Source organism: Callospermophilus lateralis, chromosome 2 (assembly GCF_048772815.1).
Source record: "Callospermophilus lateralis isolate mCalLat2 chromosome 2, mCalLat2.hap1, whole genome shotgun sequence".
In the NCBI taxonomy this organism is placed as follows: Eukaryota; Metazoa; Chordata; class Mammalia; order Rodentia; family Sciuridae; genus Callospermophilus; species Callospermophilus lateralis.
The window spans coordinates 61,886,895-61,906,578 of NC_135306.1; the positions used below are offsets into that span (position 1 = coordinate 61,886,895).

At 38.5% G+C, this 19,684-nt stretch overlaps 1 protein-coding gene across 3 annotated transcripts in view; it reads right to left on the reverse strand.

The window, feature by feature from the left end:
* Positions 1–5,627: 5,627 nt before the first annotated feature.
* The window catches only part of Mlana (melan-A), a 65,543-nt gene continuing 51,486 nt past the window's right edge, over positions 5,628–19,684 (reverse strand). For all 3 annotated transcript variants that reach the window (XM_077108825.1, XM_077108824.1, XM_076843434.1), the window contains 3 exons: positions 14,755–14,851; positions 7,723–7,836; positions 5,628–6,294 (listed from right to left, as the gene is read on the reverse strand). In XM_077108825.1, coding sequence (XP_076964940.1) covers positions 6,226–6,294; positions 7,723–7,836; positions 14,755–14,851 — 280 coding nt within the window. In that variant the 3' untranslated portion in view covers positions 5,628–6,225. The remainder of the gene's footprint in view (positions 6,295–7,722; positions 7,837–14,754; positions 14,852–19,684) is intronic.

Sequence of the window (19,684 nt, forward strand, 5' to 3'; positions counted from 1 at the left end):
CTAAAGGTGAGAGCCATTTTAGGAATTATAATTTTATCAGACTTCAATTTAAGTAAGTTTAGTAGCAATTAAGAAAAATAAACAGTTAAACCAAAAAGTGATTACATTATATTTAAAGAAAAGAGGTGTCCTCCAGTGGATATTGGAAGTTGGTTGTAAATATCAAACCTGCAGTAACTCAGGCACCTGAGCCCTCACAGCTTAACTCTACACCTTCCTTGGAGAACTGATGATCTAAGGAATTCTCTAATGTTTCATATGGAACAGCAGGAACCACTTCATGAAACCTGAATTTAAAGTTTGTTTCAGTCAATTTTCTCTTGTGATCATTTGCTTTTCTTATGATTTGTCTCAATCAGTTAAGCTGCCAACCAACCAACTTTCTTGAGCTTTTTTTCCTCGTTGCAAGATGACATTTGTATACATTTATGAGGTACAATGTGATGTGATTCATGAATATACTGAGTAGTGATCAACATATCATTAAAGTTTTATTATTGCCTTATAATGAGTACATTCAAAAATTCTTCTATCTTGAGATAGATAATACATTATTGTTAATTCACCTTACTGTGCTATAGAATACCAGAGTTTAATATCCATACTATATAAGGAATTGGATAACAAATAAGCCAGTTTTTAAAAATGGGTTAAATATCTGAATAGACATTTCAAAAGGCAAAATACAAATGGCAAACAGATAAAATGAAAATTGCTCAATATCATTAGTCAATAGAGAAATGCAAATCAAAATCACAGTGAGATAGTGCCTCATCCCAGTCAGAATGCCTGTTCTAAGAAAGCTGGTAAGGCTGTGGAGAAAGGGGAACACTTATTGTTGAGGGGAATGTAAAATAGTAAGTACAGGCATTATGGAAAAGTAGTATGATATATGATTTAAAAAATAACTAAAAGTAGAACTACCATAATGATCCAACAATCCCACTCTAGGAATATGCTCAAAGGAAATGAAATCAACATGTTGAAAAGAACTACTACCCTCCCATGTTTCTTGCAGTACTATGCACAATATCCAGGCTCTGGAATCAACCTAAATATCCATCCACAGCAGATTAGATCAAGAAAATGTCATACAGCCAGACACAGCAGCTCAGGAGACTGAGGCAAGAGGATTGAAGTTCAAAGCCAGCCTCAACAACTTAGTGATTCCCGTTCCCCCCAAAAGATCTGGAGATGTGGCTTAGTGGTTAAGTGCCCCTGGGTCCAATCCTTGGTACCAAAAATAATAAAGAAAATATGGTACATATACACAAAGGAATACTATTCAGCCATTAAAAAAACTGTGAAATCCTGTCATTGCAACAAAATTGATGGAACTAGAAGATTTTTTAAAGGAAGGAATATGTTTAATATGTTTTTCTCCCCCCAAAATTGTGAGGAATTCTTTTACATTTTTGCAAATCTCTTTAATGTTTGGCTTAATAGAAAAGAGTTAGATTCCCATATTCTTCATTCAATCTGTTATATGTTGTTTTGACTGAAGTACCATCATTCCTTGCTATCAAATTCCATGGATGCTCAAATACCCTATAAAAAATGGTATAGTGTTTGCAGATAAAATATACACATCTTCCATATACTTTAATTAATCTCTAGGTTATTTATGATACTTCATACAATGTGAATAATTGTTATACTGTATTACATGGGGAATAAATTTTTTAAATTTTTATTCTTTTTAGATAGTACAATCTATTTTGATATATTTATACAAACATAAATATAGCTTATTCTCATTAGGATCCCAGTCTTGTGCATGTACATGATGTGGAGATTCACTGTGGTGTATTCATATATGTACATAGGAAAGTTGTGTCAGATTCATTCCATTGTTTTCCTATTCCTAACCCCACTCCCTTCTCTTCTTTTTCTTTTGTCTAATGCAGTGAACTTCTATTCTTCCCCTCCTGCTGCCCTTTGTTATGGATTAGCATCCACATCTCAGAGAGAACATTTGTCTTTGCTTTTTTGGATTTGGCTAATTTCACTTAGCATGATAGTCTGCAGATTCATCCATTTACAGGCAAATGTCATGAAGTCGTTATTCTTTACAGCTGAGTAATATTCCAGTGTGTGTGTGTGTGTGTGTGTGTGTGTGTATCACATTTTCTTTGTCCATTCATCTGTTGAAGGGCACCTAGGTTGGCTCCATAGCTTAACTATTAATGAATTGAGCTTCTATAAACATTGATGTGGTTGTGTCCCTGTAGTACGCTGATTTTAAGTCCTTTGAGTATATACCAAGGAGTGGGTTAACTGGGTTCAAATGATGGTTCCATTCCTAGTTTTTGTTTTGTTTGTTTTTTGAGGAATCTCCATATAGTTTTCCAGAGTGGTTGTACCAATTTGCAGTCCCACCAGCAATGTATGAGTGTACCCTTTTCCCACATTCTCACCAACATTTATTGTTACTTGTATTCTTGATAATTACCATTCTGACGAAGTGAAGAGAAATTCCAGTGTAGTTTTAATTTGCATTCTCTAATTGCTAGAGATATTGAAAATTTTTTACATATTTTTTTTACCATATTTCTTCTTTTGAGAAGTGTCTATTTAGTTCCTTCGCCCATTGATTAATTGGGTTATTTGTAATTCTTGGTGTTAAGCTTTTTGAGTTTTTTATATATCCTGGAAATTAATGCCCTCTCTAAGGTGCAGGTGGCAAAGATTTTCTCCCATTCTGTAGGCTCCTTCTTCATGCTCTTGTTTCCTTTGCTTGAGGAAGATTTTTAGTTTGATACCATCCATTTATTGAATCTCACTTAAACCAAACTCTTCCTAGAAGCTAGGCTAATCTGAGTAATTTAGTGAGACCCTGCTCAAAAAATAAACAAGGACTAGGGATACAATTCGGTGGTAAAGTGCCTTGTTCAATTCCCCTTTACCAAATTAAAAAAAAAAAAAAAAAGACTAACTCCACTTTGCAGTCTACGATGATACTTATTCAGTTTGGAGACCATTCCTTTGAACTGTGATTCATTTGATTTTCTTAACTTTTTAAATAGTCCTTATTTTTCTCCCTCAATCATTTTCAAGGAAATGTTTAACAGCATCAATGTATTTCTTCAAATTGACCTTTGTTTGGCAATCTAGAGGCTCTCAAATTTCTGGTTTTCTCTTGGTCTAATTGCAAATTGCCACCAGCAGTGTAATCTTTTCTAGCAAGGGCAGGCAGGGATCATCTGTGGTATTTTTCCCCCAGTGGCTGTAAAGGGCGCTATCATTTATAACCTCTTTAATTCATATTTTCAAGTTGTTGGGCTTTAAAAAAAATTGTTCCCCAATTTTCCACATTCTTTCTTTATCCTCACAGCTTCTTGGGAGAGCAGTTTTAGATTTTCTTAAAAATGAGTATTTTCATTTAAACCATCAATGGGGGAAATCCCTCTGAAGTTCTAAATTTTAAAATTCTTTTGTCATCTCTTGAGATTGAGGAATTTTTGATGCCTCTTTGAGTGGCTGGGCCCTTGAAGTAAAGCCATGAAATGAAAGGGGACTATTTTTCTGTTCTTTTTAGACAAAGTCTACAGTATTCTAAAGTGTCAAGTGGACCTTACTAAATGCTGCCAAACTCAATGTTTGTAACTTCAGAAGAGGTAACTTTGAAGGTGTCATCAGTGTATTAACTAGTCTAATCTCACTAACTTAATTTGGGCAGAAAGTCTTTTGGCTAGTTTTTCCCCTCCTAAAATTATGCCTGCTGTTTACTATAATAACTATATCAGTATCTCCAAAAAAAAAAAAAAATCCAGAAAAGCTTGAACCTTGATTCTAACATCAGACAACACCATTGAGGATGGTGGAGGAGGAGGCAGATGAGGTTCTATAAAACAATGTTAACTCTGTTCCACTCACTGCACAAATAGAAAGTGGGATTTATACAATGCATTTGGGTAAGTGGAAAACACCAATCAAAGGTAGAGAAAGACCAGTCATGAGTTCTGACCAGGCTGGTCCCCACCTGGCCCTGCAGGAGGCCTTGAGTATTAAAGTATTGTCATGTCGTCCCTCATTCTCTGCCCCAAAGCTTGTCAGGGCAGAAAGGTGGGGCATGCTGCAGTTGAGGATTCCTGTACCCGTGTGCATAGGGAGGCTCATTCTGAGTTCAAGTTTCCTTCAACAGCAGGGAAACTTGATCCTAACCTACACAAAGGTCACAGGATCCCCTTCCATGAGGACTCCCCTCCTTGTTTCTCTGAGTTCAGTAGCAGGTGTAGAACACTGAAGGGCCTCAACAGATGTAGGAATAGCCGTGGTTTTCCTTATTAGAATGTCAATGAACATTTCATGAATTTTCTATGAGGCCAGTTAGTTTCTCCCTTCAATCTAAGCATTCCCAGTTTAGGAAGACTCTCCTTCAGTGGTCACTACCCAGGCTCCTTGCGTCATTTGACCTTTCCATCTTTAGCATGTGCCTCCCAGGATTGCCCTGAACCTGGTTCCCAGTCCAGGAAGTTATCTGCAGACGTGAAGCTTCCCCTGTGAGGAGAGCTGGTCTTTCTGAATCTTGCACTTCTTTTTCCTTCCAATAAAATCTCACTCTCACAGTTTTTCTCTGGCGCACTCAGCCCAGTCCCCCATGTCCATCACCTGGAACACTGTTTGAGGGACTCTGTGAGAACAGACCTTCAATGTGGAAAGGAGTGAACCATCAGTGGGTGTCAGTCTGGGAGTCCTGGAGAGGTCTAGGACTCAAGCCACAGGTCCTCTGTAGATGTGGAGGATTGCAGCTCAGGTGAGACCTTCCAATGAGGGGAGGAGATGGCCAGATGCCTAATGAAGTTTTCTCTATTTGGATTTTTTTTAAAAGAGGGCAGGGAAGGGGAGTATTATCAAGTGGTAAGTCCTGAAAGAATCAGGAAAAGGCAAAAAAAAAAAAAAAAAAAAAATTTCATGTTTTGTTGAATGTCATTTTTTTATTCCATTATTTTCCTTCAGCCTAATTTCTTTGGTTAATGTTATGCTTATGTTTCCAGTGACACAAAATGATTTTAGGTGGTTTAGCAACTCAGCATTAAATAACGGTGGATTACACAGTGATAAAGCCATTGTTTTAAAACTTGCAAACCTTCTGATTATGTCAACTGCAGCCTGTAAGTTTTCTCTGACTCTTGGTAATCTTCCTCTTTAGCCAAGAAAGCAGGTCTCAGGTTCACAGCTTTCTACAACCATCAATGTCTTCCTAGGTTTTAATAAAAATAATCTGCTTTTATTATCTTCGTTTTTATAGTTATCCTCTGTTTATGGAAAATGATGCTAGTTTTCCATTTAAGGTAGTGGGTATAAATTTTGACCAAATATTTTATTTATTTTTTATTTTATTTTGGCCAAATGTTTTATTTAATGTGCTAACTGAAAAAAAATAGATAATAGTGTGATATGTGAACATGCAGAAAAGCAAATTGCACTGTTGCTATACAAATAATGATACGGCTCCATAATCTTTTATCCTTTATGTGGTTTTTTTTGTATGTTCTTGTTTGAGAGATTCTGGAACCTGAAAATAGCTAAACTGCCATGGGGACACTTAAGACTGTACACAGACAGAGTCAAACTTTAGTGACTTTTGCTTATTTAAATCCTTAAACCACTTTTTGGTTTAAGAGAAGATTCTTATCCTTAATTATGATAACATTGACCCTTAAAGTAAAATGTAATTATAACTTCATTATATATATTACTGAAGGTGGGGATCTTTAGGGTGTATTATTATATATGAAGCGGTGTGGCTGACATGGTCCAGATCAGATCAGTAGGTCCTTCAGTTCTTAGTTTTAAGCTTCTAAGTGTCCTTTGTGAGCAGGCTATAACACCTGCCACAATTCTCTGTACATTTCATGTTGGTCAAGAGGTTGCTACTTTAAAAATCTGAATAAAAGTTTATAAGTTAGCTGAATTTCAATTTAAAAGAAATAGATAGTCCCAGAACACTCACTTGAGTTCTATTATTCATAAAATAATGGATTTAATAGCATTACTACTAGTACAGACAGTATATATTAATGAAGCCTTTCCATTTTAATATTTTTCATCATTTCCTCACTTGATTAGTACTGCTAGTTGTCCTGTTAATAATTTAACAGTGGCCTATTAGAGATGTACATTGTTGTTCATTTTAAAGTAGAACATTAGATGTCAAAAGTAAGTTAAAGCAAAAGTGTGAGGGAAAGCATTTCAGCACTTCTCAGATGGCTTTGCTGGCTCTCAGGGTGAGTAAGGTGGAGGTGACGGTCCTGTAGAAAGTTTCTCATAAGCAGGAGGAGCCTCAGGGACCTGTGAGAATGAGAAAGGGAGAACGTGGGCTTTGGCAAACATGTCTATTTCTGGGGAGGCATTAAGTCAAAAGAGCATCATGTTTATATTTCTGCTGTAGACTGAAACTTCTGAGTGTTCACATCTAATTTCCACCCAGTTAGGTAAATATATACATTGAAACATTGTCAGAGAGAAGGATAAAAAAAAATAGGACTAAGGGGTTTCTCAAAACCTGAAAGTCTATTTATACCTGGATAATTAATGTCAATAGAAGTCCCAAGTCCTAACTAATGAATACTTGAACTCTGTTTACAGATAATATGCACTGAATCTTTACCACCTAGATCTTTGTAGTTGTGTCCAAAGATACATTTATACTACCAACTGAGCAAAAATGTGTCAGTCCTTCAACATTTTAGGAAATGTTGCAGAGTGGAAAACTGAGGCACAGAGAAGTTACTCACCCAAGATCATATAAGCAGTAAGACATGAAGCTAATTCTCAAATACAGTCATTTGGCTCCAGAGTCAGTGCTTTCAAACATTATGTTCCATTGCTTCTCTACCAGTACCATCTAATAGAAATATAGTACCAGCCACATATGCCATTTAAAAATTTCTAGTACTACATTTTTAAAGGCAGATAAAAATTAATCTTGATAAAACAGTTTATTTAACCTGCCATATTAAAACATAGTCATCTCAACATGTAATCAATAGTAAAATCATTAATGATTTTCATATACTCTGTCTTTGAAATAGGATGTGTATTATAGTATGTCTTAATTCAAATTACTGTTCCAAGTATCCATAAAAATGCATGACTAGTGGCTACTGCATCATTAAAGCACAGCTCTTTGCAATTAATATTAGATACTTTTTTCCTCCTCTCTATGTATCTACATTGATGAAAAGGGCAAATGTAACTAAAAACACAACATACAACATAAGGATATTTTATCTAAAACCAGTTTCTTCTTTGGGTCTTATGTGTAGGGCTGTCATTATTGACCCTGGAAAATCTGAGTATGCAAAATACAATTTAGTTGGGCATGATGGAGCATGCCTGTAATCACAGTGGCTCAGGAGGCTGAGGCAGAAGGATCGTGAGTTCAAATCCAGTCTCAGCAACCAAGTGAGACCCTAAACAACTTAGTGAGACTCTGTCTCTGGGGATGTGGCTCAGTGGTTAAGCACACCTGGGTTTAATCCCCAGTATCAAAATAAAACTTAAAAGATATAATTTGTTTTTTTATTTATGATAACTCATTTTTATTGTACTAAAATATGCATAACAAAATTTACCATTTTGATCATTTTTAGATCTACATTTTAATACCAGTAAATATGTTTACTCTGTCCTTGCTTTTTCAGTAGAAATCAGTTTGTTCAATTGAGCTAAAAGCAATCATATGGAAAAATATTCAGATGCATGATCTCAGCCTACCTGAGGATCACAGTTTTGGTTTTGAAAAGACAGTTTGCTGTCCTGATGACCAAGCCCTTCATATGGGCATCTTTCCCTCAAGTTAGTTTGAATTCCAGCATGAAGATTTTTGTCCTGCAATAGAAATTCATAAAAGTGAATGAGCAAGAAATAACTGAGTCTGTTAAATAAAAGATGAGGCTAAGAATAAGTTTTAATCGAGGTTCTGCAATTTATTTGCTCTGTATCCTCAAGCTAGTCACTTTACTTCTCTGAATTTCAGTTTTTGCATCAGAAATAGGAAGATAATACCACCTATTTCTCAGAGTTGTGGGAATTAACTAAAGGAAAAGCATTGGTGAAGTGCTTGTCACCAGGTTGGTAACCTATTAATATTTTTGAAGGGAAGGAGAAGATTGAATCTATAAAATGAACCTCTTATGAAATTGCCTTTAAAATGAAGGTGAAATAAAGACTCTCTCAGGCAAATAAAAGGTGAAGGAATGCATTGCCAGTATACCTGCCTTGCAAGAAATGTTGAGTTCTTTAGAAAGAAGGAAAATACAGACCAGAAACTCACATCTACATATAGAAAGGAAGAATATTGAAGAATAAATGAAGGTAAAGTGAAAACTTATTTTTTTATTCTTAATTGAAAAGACATAGCAACTAGTTAGAATAATAACAATGTATTTAATTATGTATTCTTATATATAAGTGAAATGATGCAACAAATGAGAAGGAAATACTAGGTGATTTTGTTAGGATGAGGTATTCACATTACCTGAAAAGGGGACATGAATTAAAAATGTATATTTCAAACTATAGGGCGACCACTTAAAAATTTAATTTTAAAAGGTATATACTTAGAAAAGAAAGAATCATATATGAAATTCCATATATGCTATCACATAAAATGTTCATTTAAAACCACATAAGGCAGAAAAAGAATGGAAGACAAAAATAGGAACAAAGAACAAGGACAAAAAATATATAAAACAGTAACATATATAGTAGATACTGATCCCAACTACATCAATAATCACTTTGAATGTCAATGGTTTAAATGCATTAGTTAACAGATTAGATTGTCAATGTGAGTCAAAAACAAGATCCACCGTAAAAGACACATGTATGTGGAAAGTAAATGGATGGAGAGAGATGATATATCATGCTAACACTAATCAAAAGAAAACAGGAAACTGAGAATAATGACAAATGCCTTTAAGTCCAGCAAATTAGTAGGCCAAGGCAGGAAGATCAACAAGTTCAAGGCCAGCCTTAGCAACTAAGTGAGGCCCTAAGCAATTTAAAGAGACCCTGTATCAAAAAATAAAAAAGGCTGGGGATGGGGCTCAGTGTTAAAGTGTCCCTGGGTTAAATCCCTAATACTGGAGTAGGGGGAATAATGGTGCACACATATAATCCCAGCAACTCCGAAAGCTAAGGCAGGAAGATAACAAGTTTGAAGCCAGCTTCAGCAACTTAACAAGACCCTGTTCAAAATAAAAAGTTCTGTGGATATAGTTCAGTGGTAGAGCACTCTCACCTACATGCACAAGGTCCTGAATTCAATCCCCAGTACCACAAAACAAGAAAAGAAAGTGGAAATTCCTATGTTAATTTCATAAAGAGCAGACTACACATAAAGTCATGAATAAAAAAGGCATTTCACGATGATAAATGGATTCATTCTCCAAGAAGACCTAAAACTTGGGGCTGGGGATGTGGCTCAAGTGGTAGCGGGCCCGCCTGGCATGCGTGCGGCCCGGGTTCGATCCTCAGCACCACGTACAAAGATGTTGTGTCCGCCAAGTACTAAAAAATAAATATTAAAAAATTCTCTCTCTCTCTCTCTCTCTCTCTCTCTCTCTCTCTCTCTCTCTCTCTCTCTCTCTCTCTCTCTCTTTAAAAAAAAAAAAAAGAAGAAGACCTAAAACTTAACATGCAGACTTAATGACAGAGCAGCAAATACACAGACAAAAACTGATAGAACTTCAAGGAGATACCACCACTGAATCCACTATGTTTGTGGAGTTATATTTGGAGACTTTAACATCCCTCTATCAGAAGTGAACAGGTCCACCAGGCAAAAAGTCATTAAGGACACAGTTAAACCTATCAAAACTGTCAATCCAAGTAGATATGATAGACCTAGAGTCTAGATGCTAATGGATGCTCTTGTCATCCAACACAGCAGAATATACATAGTCTCAAGGTCACATAGAATTCACCAAGATCAACTACATTCTGGACCATAAAACATGTCTTAACATATTTAAAATAATACAAATGAGGAACCATGCATAGCAGTACACACCTGCAATCCCAGTGATTCAGAATGCTGAAGTGTAGGATCTCAAATTCAAGGCTAGCCTGGGAAAGATTCTGTTAAGAGAGATCCTGTCTCAAAAAAAAAAAAAAAAAAACTAAAAGGAGTTTAGGATGCAGCTCAGTGGTAGAGCATCTCTAGGCTCAAACCTTAGTACCACACACAAAAAAAGATAGAAATCATGCAGTTCTCTCTTACATTTCAACAGGATTTATCTAGAAATCAGCAAGATAGATAATCTAGAAAACAGAAAGATAACCAATATGATTCTGCAACCTGTACACTCAGAAAAATGAGAAATTATATTCCAACTGATTCAAATGTATGATATGTCAAGATCATTGTACTGTCATGTGTAACTAATTAAAACAAAAAACTAATATAAAAAAATAAAAAGAAAACAGAAAGATAGCTGAAAAATCCCCACCCCTGCAAATACTTGAAGAATAAACAACAAACTTCTACAAGAGAAACTTTTAAGTACTTTGAACTAAATGAAATTGAAAACACAATTTATCAGAGTTTGTGGGATGCAGTGAAAGTACTTACCTGAAAATTTATAACATTAAATGCATACTTTAGAAAAGAAAAAAAAAGATCTAAAATCAATTGCCTAAATTTCTACCTTAGGAAACTAGAAGGAAACCAAATTAAATCCAAAACAAGCAGAAGAAAAACAAAAAACAAAAAATGAAAGAAAAGAAGTAGACCAGAAATCTATGAAATTGAAAACATGAAAAATATAGAAAAATTTTCTCCACCAAAAGCTGTTTCTTGGAAAAGGTTAATAAAGAAAGCCCTTGAGGCAGGGTAAGTAAGAGAGAAAAAGAAAACACAAAGAAAGAGGACATTACTAAAGATCTCGTGAGCAGTAAAATGGTAATCAAGAAATACTGTGAACGTCTCTATACTCACAAATTTGAAAACCTAGACAAAATTCACCAATTCCTTGAAAGACACAATCTTTCAAAACTCACACAAGAAGAAATAAATCATGTTAGGCCCATATTCATCATAAAAATTGAAAAAATAATTAGCCTTCGATAACCGAAAGCACCTGGCCCAGGTGGGTTCACTGGTGAATTCTACCACACATTTAAGAAAGAAATTATTCCAATTCCCTATAATCTGTTTCATAAGAAAGAAGCAGAAGGGTACTTTCTAACTCATTCTCTGAGTGTGAGTCAAAAACAAGATCCACTGTATTAATATTATTGCCTTAATACCAAATAGTATTGCCTTAATACCAAAGCAGGACAAGAAAAAAAAAACTAGTTCTCATGAACATGGATTCAAAAGTCCTCAAGAAAATATTGTCAAATCACACTCAACAATGTGTTAAAAAAAAAAAAAAAGTTAGACACCATAAACAAGTAGATTTACTCAGGTATACAAGCAACTTGGTTCATGTTAAATCAATTCATGTAATCCAGCACATTAAGAGTCTAAAGGAGAAAATCACATGGTCATATCAATAGATGTTAGAAAGAGCATTTGACAAAATCCAATACCTATTCATGATTGAAATTGTAAGTAAACTAGGAACAGAGGGAAATTTTCTCAACTTTGCTAAAGAACATGTACCAAAAAACATAGCTAACATTATACTTAATGATGAGAAACTTGAAATTTTCCCACTGATATCAGGAACAAAGTAAATATATCCTTTCTCACCACTACTTTTCCACATCTACTGGAAGTTCTAGCTAATGCAACAAGAAAGGGAAATAAAAAGCATACTGAGAAGAAAAGAAGAAAACTGCCTTCATCAATTATTGATGTCTTTTCTTCTAAGTCTCTGAACTACCATAGAATAGGAGTGTGATTCACTTTCCCAGTTTACTACCCATTTTCTGCATTTCATTCAAACTCAATGTGCATGCTAAAATGCAGATTCCTGGATCCCACCACCACAGATGTTCCCCGATTTTGCATTTTAGTGAGAATTCCAGATAATTTCAGTGCAGGTGGCTCCCGACCATGCATTGAGAAACCTAGTACCTTGAGACAGGAATGTAAATTGAGCTGTCAGCAAGGGCCTTGAAATTCTAATCCACAATTCAAAAGTATTATGTACTAAACTAAATTTCCAAGTGAAGATGTAAAACAAGTATGTAAAAACCAGTGTCCAGTTCCTCAAAAATTATTTCCCACTCCCTGATGTGGAAACATGTTGCTGCCAGAAGCAGTCTTTCCTTTCAAAAGGTGATCTGCGGGACTCAGGGGAATTGTTAACCAAAGGAGAAATTTTAGGTGATCTAAATTTTAACCAACCTTGCTACCATACTGTGGTCAATGGAAGTTGTAAATTACACATTTCAAAGCCAAGTGAAGATGGCTGAAGTCTCAGGTACCCAAAGCTTGTGTTTACTGTCATTTATGTTCTTCTGCTTTAAAATAGAAATAGAATCACTGAAGAGAAAAAGGGAGGTAATTATGTACTTAAATTGCAGTACTTACAGCACTATCTTTCATAATTTTACCTAAATATCTTAGACTGCTGATTCCCAACCTGGCTCTCCTAGAGACATGAAAGTCTCAAAACAAGATTTTAATGTTAATTTTAAAAACAAGTATGACAGCAATTTTTTTAGGCACTGGAGAAATCATGGAATTCAAACACAGAATTTTTTATCTCATGAAAATTCCAAGCCAGGCATGGTGGTACCTACTTGCAATCCCAGCTACTCAGGAGACTGAGGCAGGAAGTTGGCAAGTTTGAGGCCAGCCTAGGAAATGTAGCAAAACCTGTCTCAAAATAGATGTTTTTAAAAAAGGTCTGGAGCTCAGTGGTACAGCCCTTGCCTAGCATGTGTGAGGCCCTGGATTCAATCCTCAGTACCACTCCCCCAACACCCCCCCCATACCAAATTTTTTTTTCAGAAACTCTTTGAATCACTGATTTAATCCTAGAGGAATGGAAATTGAACTTGGACCTTACCAACCAAAAATGTTCACAGTGTCTGAGCACATGGCATTAAGATCCTCTGTTACTCTGCAAATTGAATGAATTTAAAATGAGTGTTGAAACGGAAAGGAGAAAAATCATTCTTTGTGTTCAGTTACATCAAGCTAATAATTGCAGATGGTTAGGAAGTACATACCAACATATTAAGTTTGTGTAGCCATACTCCTTGAAAGATTAAACCATTGTGGATTTTTAAATACAAATATATGATGAAGCAAAAACAGAAGAAATAAATTTAAATAAAAACTGATAAACTTTGTATTATATCACATATTTCTACCATGTCTAAGTGTAGAATAGAGCTAATGAAGCTTGGAGAAATTAAAATCTAAGGTTGCAAAGTAAGTCAAGGGTAGGCAATGAGACCAAATACTGATGCCGCACAACTGTATGACTGCTATGTGCCAAGCACTGGAGGTACAGTGTCCTGGTTCATAAATTGAGGGGAGAAGGTAGCTGTGAATGGGTGGAAGAGGCAAAAAGTAAATAACCAATTATAGGGTTATTGTCATTCACTCATGCTAGAGGTACAAATGAAGTTCTATGACAGAAAGCAAAGTCCCTCTATTAAACTGTAGTGCAGAGGCACTTGTCACACGAGCCCCAGTCCTGTCACTAACCTCCTGATCCAGTGTTGATTTGCAGTCCTCTTATTCAGACTCAGCACCTTCTCCTCTTTCCCACTGAATATGAACACAACTAGAAGGCTCTGCTTGTGATGTGTCAGACCCAAATTTGCCCAGTTTTTCATGGTTTGTATTTGGAAAAACACTGGTAAGAAGGGCATTAGGGAAAAGAAGATACAAAACTGCCCAGTGTCTTGCCAAGGAAGGAAAGTGTTGGAAGGTGCATCTCTTGCTTTCTCCCCCTTTTCTTCATACTGCCAAGCTGTAGACCCACACGCACCAATCCTGCACTCGTTCACACAACCTTTGCTGAATAAAGAATGAGACTTTTCATCATCTTCTGTAAAGACAATACTTTCCCAAAGTTTCCAGGTGTATTAATAAGAGAGGGAGAATTACAATTATAGACTCAGTCGATGTTTCCCACTCGTGGGGAAGAAGCACCCAGTACCAGAAGAGCAGATAGGGTTGTTGTATTAGCATCCTGTTTGTTGGGGTAAAGAAGAAAAAGATAACTATTAAACCAAATTGATCACCTAAAGAGAATGGAGCTTGTTAAAAATAAATAATAAAATAGGGATGCTTTGAACCTCTGAGAGGAGGATGGTTTTCTCATTGCACTGATGCCCAGAGGGGTTTTGGATACCCAGGCTATGTAGTAAGAAAGTTAGGAGAACCTGGAATTTCCTAGGTTACCCAGATGAAAGATGTAAAAGAGACAAGATAGGAGAAGCAGTCCGCTACAGGGAGTAACAACCAGGGAGAATATCCCAAAGCACTGGTAAATCTGAGGAGTCTAATGTCCTGCTGTTCAGGTGATCACAAGCCCCTTTCTATGTGCCCCCATTGAACACTAGTACTCAGCTATTCATGGCAGCCAAGTTCTCAAGTTTGCTTCAAGTACAACCAAAGAAATTGTGCAAGTTCCTGGTTGGAGTTCATGCCTGGGCAGAAGGAAAGGAAGAATTCCCAGAAGTATAAAGTATGGAAAGATTAATCAGAAGCAGGAATCAAAGCTAGAGATGATCATGAGAATGTTTTATCCCTTTCCCCAAAAATTCAGAGAAAGGAGCAGAAAAGGAGTCCTTGATCTGAAAGGATCCCCCAGCAGTGGGAACTCTACCAACCGTCAAGTTTCTGTATCCACTTCGTCTTCTACAATACCAGCAGCCGATGAGCAGTGAAATTCCCAGGATCACTATCAGGAAGCCAATCCCTGCAGCCCTGGCCCAAGAGATAGACAAGTCCAACTTGGCATACAAACATTATTTCAGATTGTAATAAAATATAAATCACTCTTCTCTCTTCATATAGGCTTTAATAGCCCAGAGAATCACCTCTCAGTCCCCAGGCAGTTTGCCATCCCCAACACAGTGCACCCCCACCAGGCCTTCAGCTCCCGAATCAGAGACAGGTCCCAGTCTAGGAGCCTCTCAGGTGTGTACTCACAGGACCACTGCTAACTTCATGACCCAAGCCCCCAAGTTCTAGGCACAGGAAGTGCCCTAGCAGTTGATCCTCATGTGGGTAATATGTCTATTGGAGCATAATTATCTTTTCTTCTCATCAGGACTGGTTTAAAGCATTTTCTCCTACTCAGTCCAGAAAAAGGAAATATAAATTAGCACTAACTGAACATCTACAATAAGTCAGGTGCTGCACTGAACATTCTACATGCATTAGCTTTTTTAATTCTCATAATAACCCTGTAAAGGTGGATGCCACTCTCATCCATGGTTATCCAGAGATAGCAAATGACAAAGCTACCCGAGGCAAAGACATCTGCCCCATACTCTCCCCACATCCCCTGTGACCCTGGGGAGAGGATTCTAAGCTAAACCTAGAGCAGAGCTTAGTTTCTTATGGAAGGATCTGATCCTAAGCATGGAATGCCAATCTGGGATTAAACCAGCCTGGGGGCCCTGAGTCCTGTGACCCCCCGGAAGCCTTACAGTTACCACGAAGGCACTGGAATCAGGGCCTGGGGCTGTCACTGCCTGCATAAGATTGTCAGTTAGCTAGCATCTCCCTGATTTTCCGCACAACAGCCCAATCAAAATTGAGAGTACTGTGTGTTACTTGTGGCTATAAACTTGCTAAGAAAGGCTCTTTGGATCTGGGTGATCTACAAGTGTCTGAGCAGCTACAGGAGAAGCAAGGTTAAACAGAGACTTCTGGAGAGAGTTCTGCCTAGTACCTCCTGCCCCACCACCTTCAGCTCCAAGCTACTGAGGTATCAAACATGTCCTGTCCATCTCCAAAAGGGATGCAGAGAACCACACAATTGCAGAGCTTATGGAAGCTCTGACCCAATTATGGAGATCAATCTACCCATTTTCTAGATCATGAAGCTGAGACCTATTAAGATCTCTCAGCATCAGCATCACTACCACCCTAGTGACTCCTGTACCATCCATCCATTGAGTACTAATTTGTGTCTGGCCCCATGCTAAGCACCCTGCAAATGCGCTTTCATTTTATCTTCACAACAACCCTCTGAGGTAAATATGACGTTTGTTTTATGGCTGACATCAGGCTGGTACAATGCTCAAGGTTGCACAACCAGTAAGTGGCAGACTCAGCAATCATAGTAACTGGCACTAGTCACCCAAAGAAGGAACTTTAGAATTTAGGCCAGACCCAGGTTTTCAGTCTCCCAGGCCAGTGTTCTTCCTGCAGAAATCACTCTCTCCTAAAATGAAGCTGTCACAAGAGTGTACAACGTGCTCTCATGACCAGAGGCAGCTGATCAAATTCCCAGCATGTCTGTGCTCCAACTTTATCCCGGGAGTTCCCCTAGAATGTTCCCTAGAACAGAGAAAACTCTGTTCTAGCTCTTTATGCACAGTCACACTGTATTCACAACATTCCCAGGTGACTGAGTGCATAAAACACAAAGGAACACCAGAAGAACCCACTGCCCATCTTAACAGGGTTCCCAAGTGTCACCCAGATACCACCACCTGCAGCAGAATTAGCTGAGATTAATTTAAAAGCAAGCTCTGTAGACAATTTATGCCCACTCAGTGTGGGATCCCTTATCTACTGAGGTTTCAAAGCCTTTTTTGGGGTTGCCTACTTCACATTGTTCTTCCTCAGTCTATCTGGTGGTAAGATTGTGAGAAGGATAAATATTCTCGGAGAATCTCAGAGACTTGTTGCTGCAGTACAGCGGTCCGTGTTTCCCTATCTCCATCCACCTGTTTACAGGAGGTCAGCTGAGGGTAAGTCCTGACATTGGTGGCCTTATGCAGAAGTGATTAGTCTTTCACTACCCTGCATAAAATCATGACGTTCTATGTATTCAATAGTTCCTGCCCACACAGACTGAGGTTAAGAAAGTCACTTTGTGGGAGCTTTGGTCATTTGACCTTCGTACAGACAGCAAAATGTCAAAGGAAATGGCATTCTGCTTGTGCAAAGACCACTCCCACACGTACAGGTCAAATGGGGTTTTTGGGGTTTTGTTTGTTTGTTCACTTGTTTTTAGGGCTAGAGCCTGAGGCTCCCCTGTGTTCTCAGGGAAGCTACCAGAGAATCCACCTGACTCTGCATCAGTCCTTTGTTCAGGATGCAAGACAGAAAGCTTAGGCCTTCAGTCAGAGACTCCTTTATATGATGATGGTAATAAACTCCATATGCCTTTTATTAAGCTGTTGTTCCCCAACTTCAAACCCACCTTTCTATGCTCTGCTCTGAGGTGCTGGGGTCGAAATACAAACCCCACTTCTCTTTGGCTCATTGGCTCCCATTAGCACCTAGAGGGAGTCCACTAGGACTGGAAGAGGAAGAAGGGGGTGTTCCCTCCAGTTAGCATAGCCCCAGAGGCAGTTCTTCTCACCATTAGTCCCACTCACTCTACTTCTGCCACTCCAGGACCAGGCCTTTTACGCTTCTCACTAGCTGATCAGTGCCCACCACAGAGGTCTGAGCATTTAATCCATAGGCCCTTCCTCTAAGTTCCTGAAGCCCCAGGACCAACTAAGCAGAAATCCTTCCTCAGAACTGTGGGTCCCATTTCTGTGGGGTCCCTTTTCTGTTCCAAGTTCCGACGGCCCCGCACTTCCCAGCAGAGGCAAATATTTGCATAGTCCCATCCAATGTCTAGGGACATTCTTTTCAAGTGACAGGCATCCACTGCTCACCCACCCAGGGTGAGCAGTTCTTCGCCCAGCCCCAGGTGTGGAAGCAGCCTCCTGCAGTTCCTGCCTTTGGGTCCTCTCTGGGTCTCCTTTGCTTCCTCAGGCCCAGCATCTGTTTAACCAGTTCCTTATACCAAGGTTGAAATGCCTGATTGGTTTCTGTCTTCCTGATTAGACCCTGAGAGCAATTCTGTTTGGGCTGTGGATGCCACCTGGCCATTAGCTTCCCCAGCTGGGAGAGACAACAATGTGAAGCAAAAAAAAAAAAAAAAAAAAAAAACAGCTCTTTTCAAGCCTACTGAGCTGACCACTTCCAGCCTCCAGCCTTTGGCTTCACAGTAGACATTCTGATCTCTGCCCTAGCCTCTTGTTGGATGGGACTGTGCAAATATTTGCCTCTGCTGGCCTGCAGCATAGTGCTTTATAAGCAAACAAACCTGGATTTAAATCCCAACATCATGGCCAGATACACATTTCCAATTTTTTCTAAGACTTTCCTCATATACAGCACAACATAGGGTGAGCATCACCAATGGTGGGTGAGCAGTGGATGCCTGTCACTTGAAAGGAATGTCCCTAGCCTTCCCTTTATCTCCCCCTTTCTATTAGTGAGACACAGAGATGATGACATACCGTTTCTAACCATGTAGAAAAAGCAATGTCCAAGGGGAGTAATCAGAGAGAAGGAGGCTGGCCAGTTTGAATTTCATACACTTGGACTACTACATGGGAGATTAACAAAATTACATTTTATTTGTTTATTTTTATGTGGTGCTGAGGATTGAACCCAGTGCCTCATGCATGCTAGGCAAGTGCTCTGCCTCTGAGCTATAGCCCCAGTCAGAATTACATTTTAAAGAAGAGGTTGTCAAGTCATCTTATAGTAGCTGAAATAATATCCTAAATAATTCCATGGGCAATTTATCTTCTTCATCCTCCACTTCACTCTAAAATGAGCATATTTTTATTCTTGGGACAACTTGTTGAAAGATATTACCACCACCCCCTTCCTTAATTGACCATAAAGGGAATGAGAGACTCTCACTGGGGTCTTCAGAGGAAATGCTCCCAGCCTGAATTATTCCTTGGTATCTGATAGATTCTTCATGTTGCTTGTTCCTGATAATTGGGTCTGTTGAAGATTTTTCAACAGCTGTTTCCAAAAGTAGAGATTTGCAGGGAGTTTTTAATAGACCACATAAAAGATGGTCCAAATAAAAGTCTGGCTCCTTGACCTGTTGGAGTCCCTGCTCAGAGGGTGGAGCCCACCCTTCCACCTGGACACCTTCCCTTCACAGGGTATGTCCTGCAGCCTCTGTGTTCCCTTAACAGCACTTACACTTGCTGAGATTAACTCTTGGGCTGGTATACAATGCCTAGCACTTGGAAATGCTAATCACATAAATACTTATTTTTAATTAACTCATAATACCAAACACCCTTCTGTAGGATAAGGCTACGATGCAAAGGTCATGGCCACAATCTTCATCCTGAAATCAGCCCACACACCTGCACCTCATCCCCATGGGCTGTTTGGCAAGTCAACTTTATTCTGTCTGCAAAGCACCTTCAGGAGCCTGAGTGGAGTTGACAGAACTAGGTTTGAGGGAAAAAGCATCTTGATCCTGGGCAGGTGTTTTCCAGCTTGGGAACCTACAGTTAAGACCCCAGAATGTAGACAAGAATAGCAAGATGTCTGGGCGGTGCGGGGGAGAACAGCAAGATCCAACTTATCTCCCTTCCTGTTTGGCCTGAGAGACGCTTGAGAGAGCCCCTTATAGGACCCTAAGGTCTCCTTTTATTGTCAGGGTTTTTACTGTCTGGGGAGATAAACACAGGGAGATGAGTACACAGGCTTGTGTAGGTGGAGTCAGCAGTCTGGCAAATTGAAAATCCTAGTGGGTCTTATTTTGAA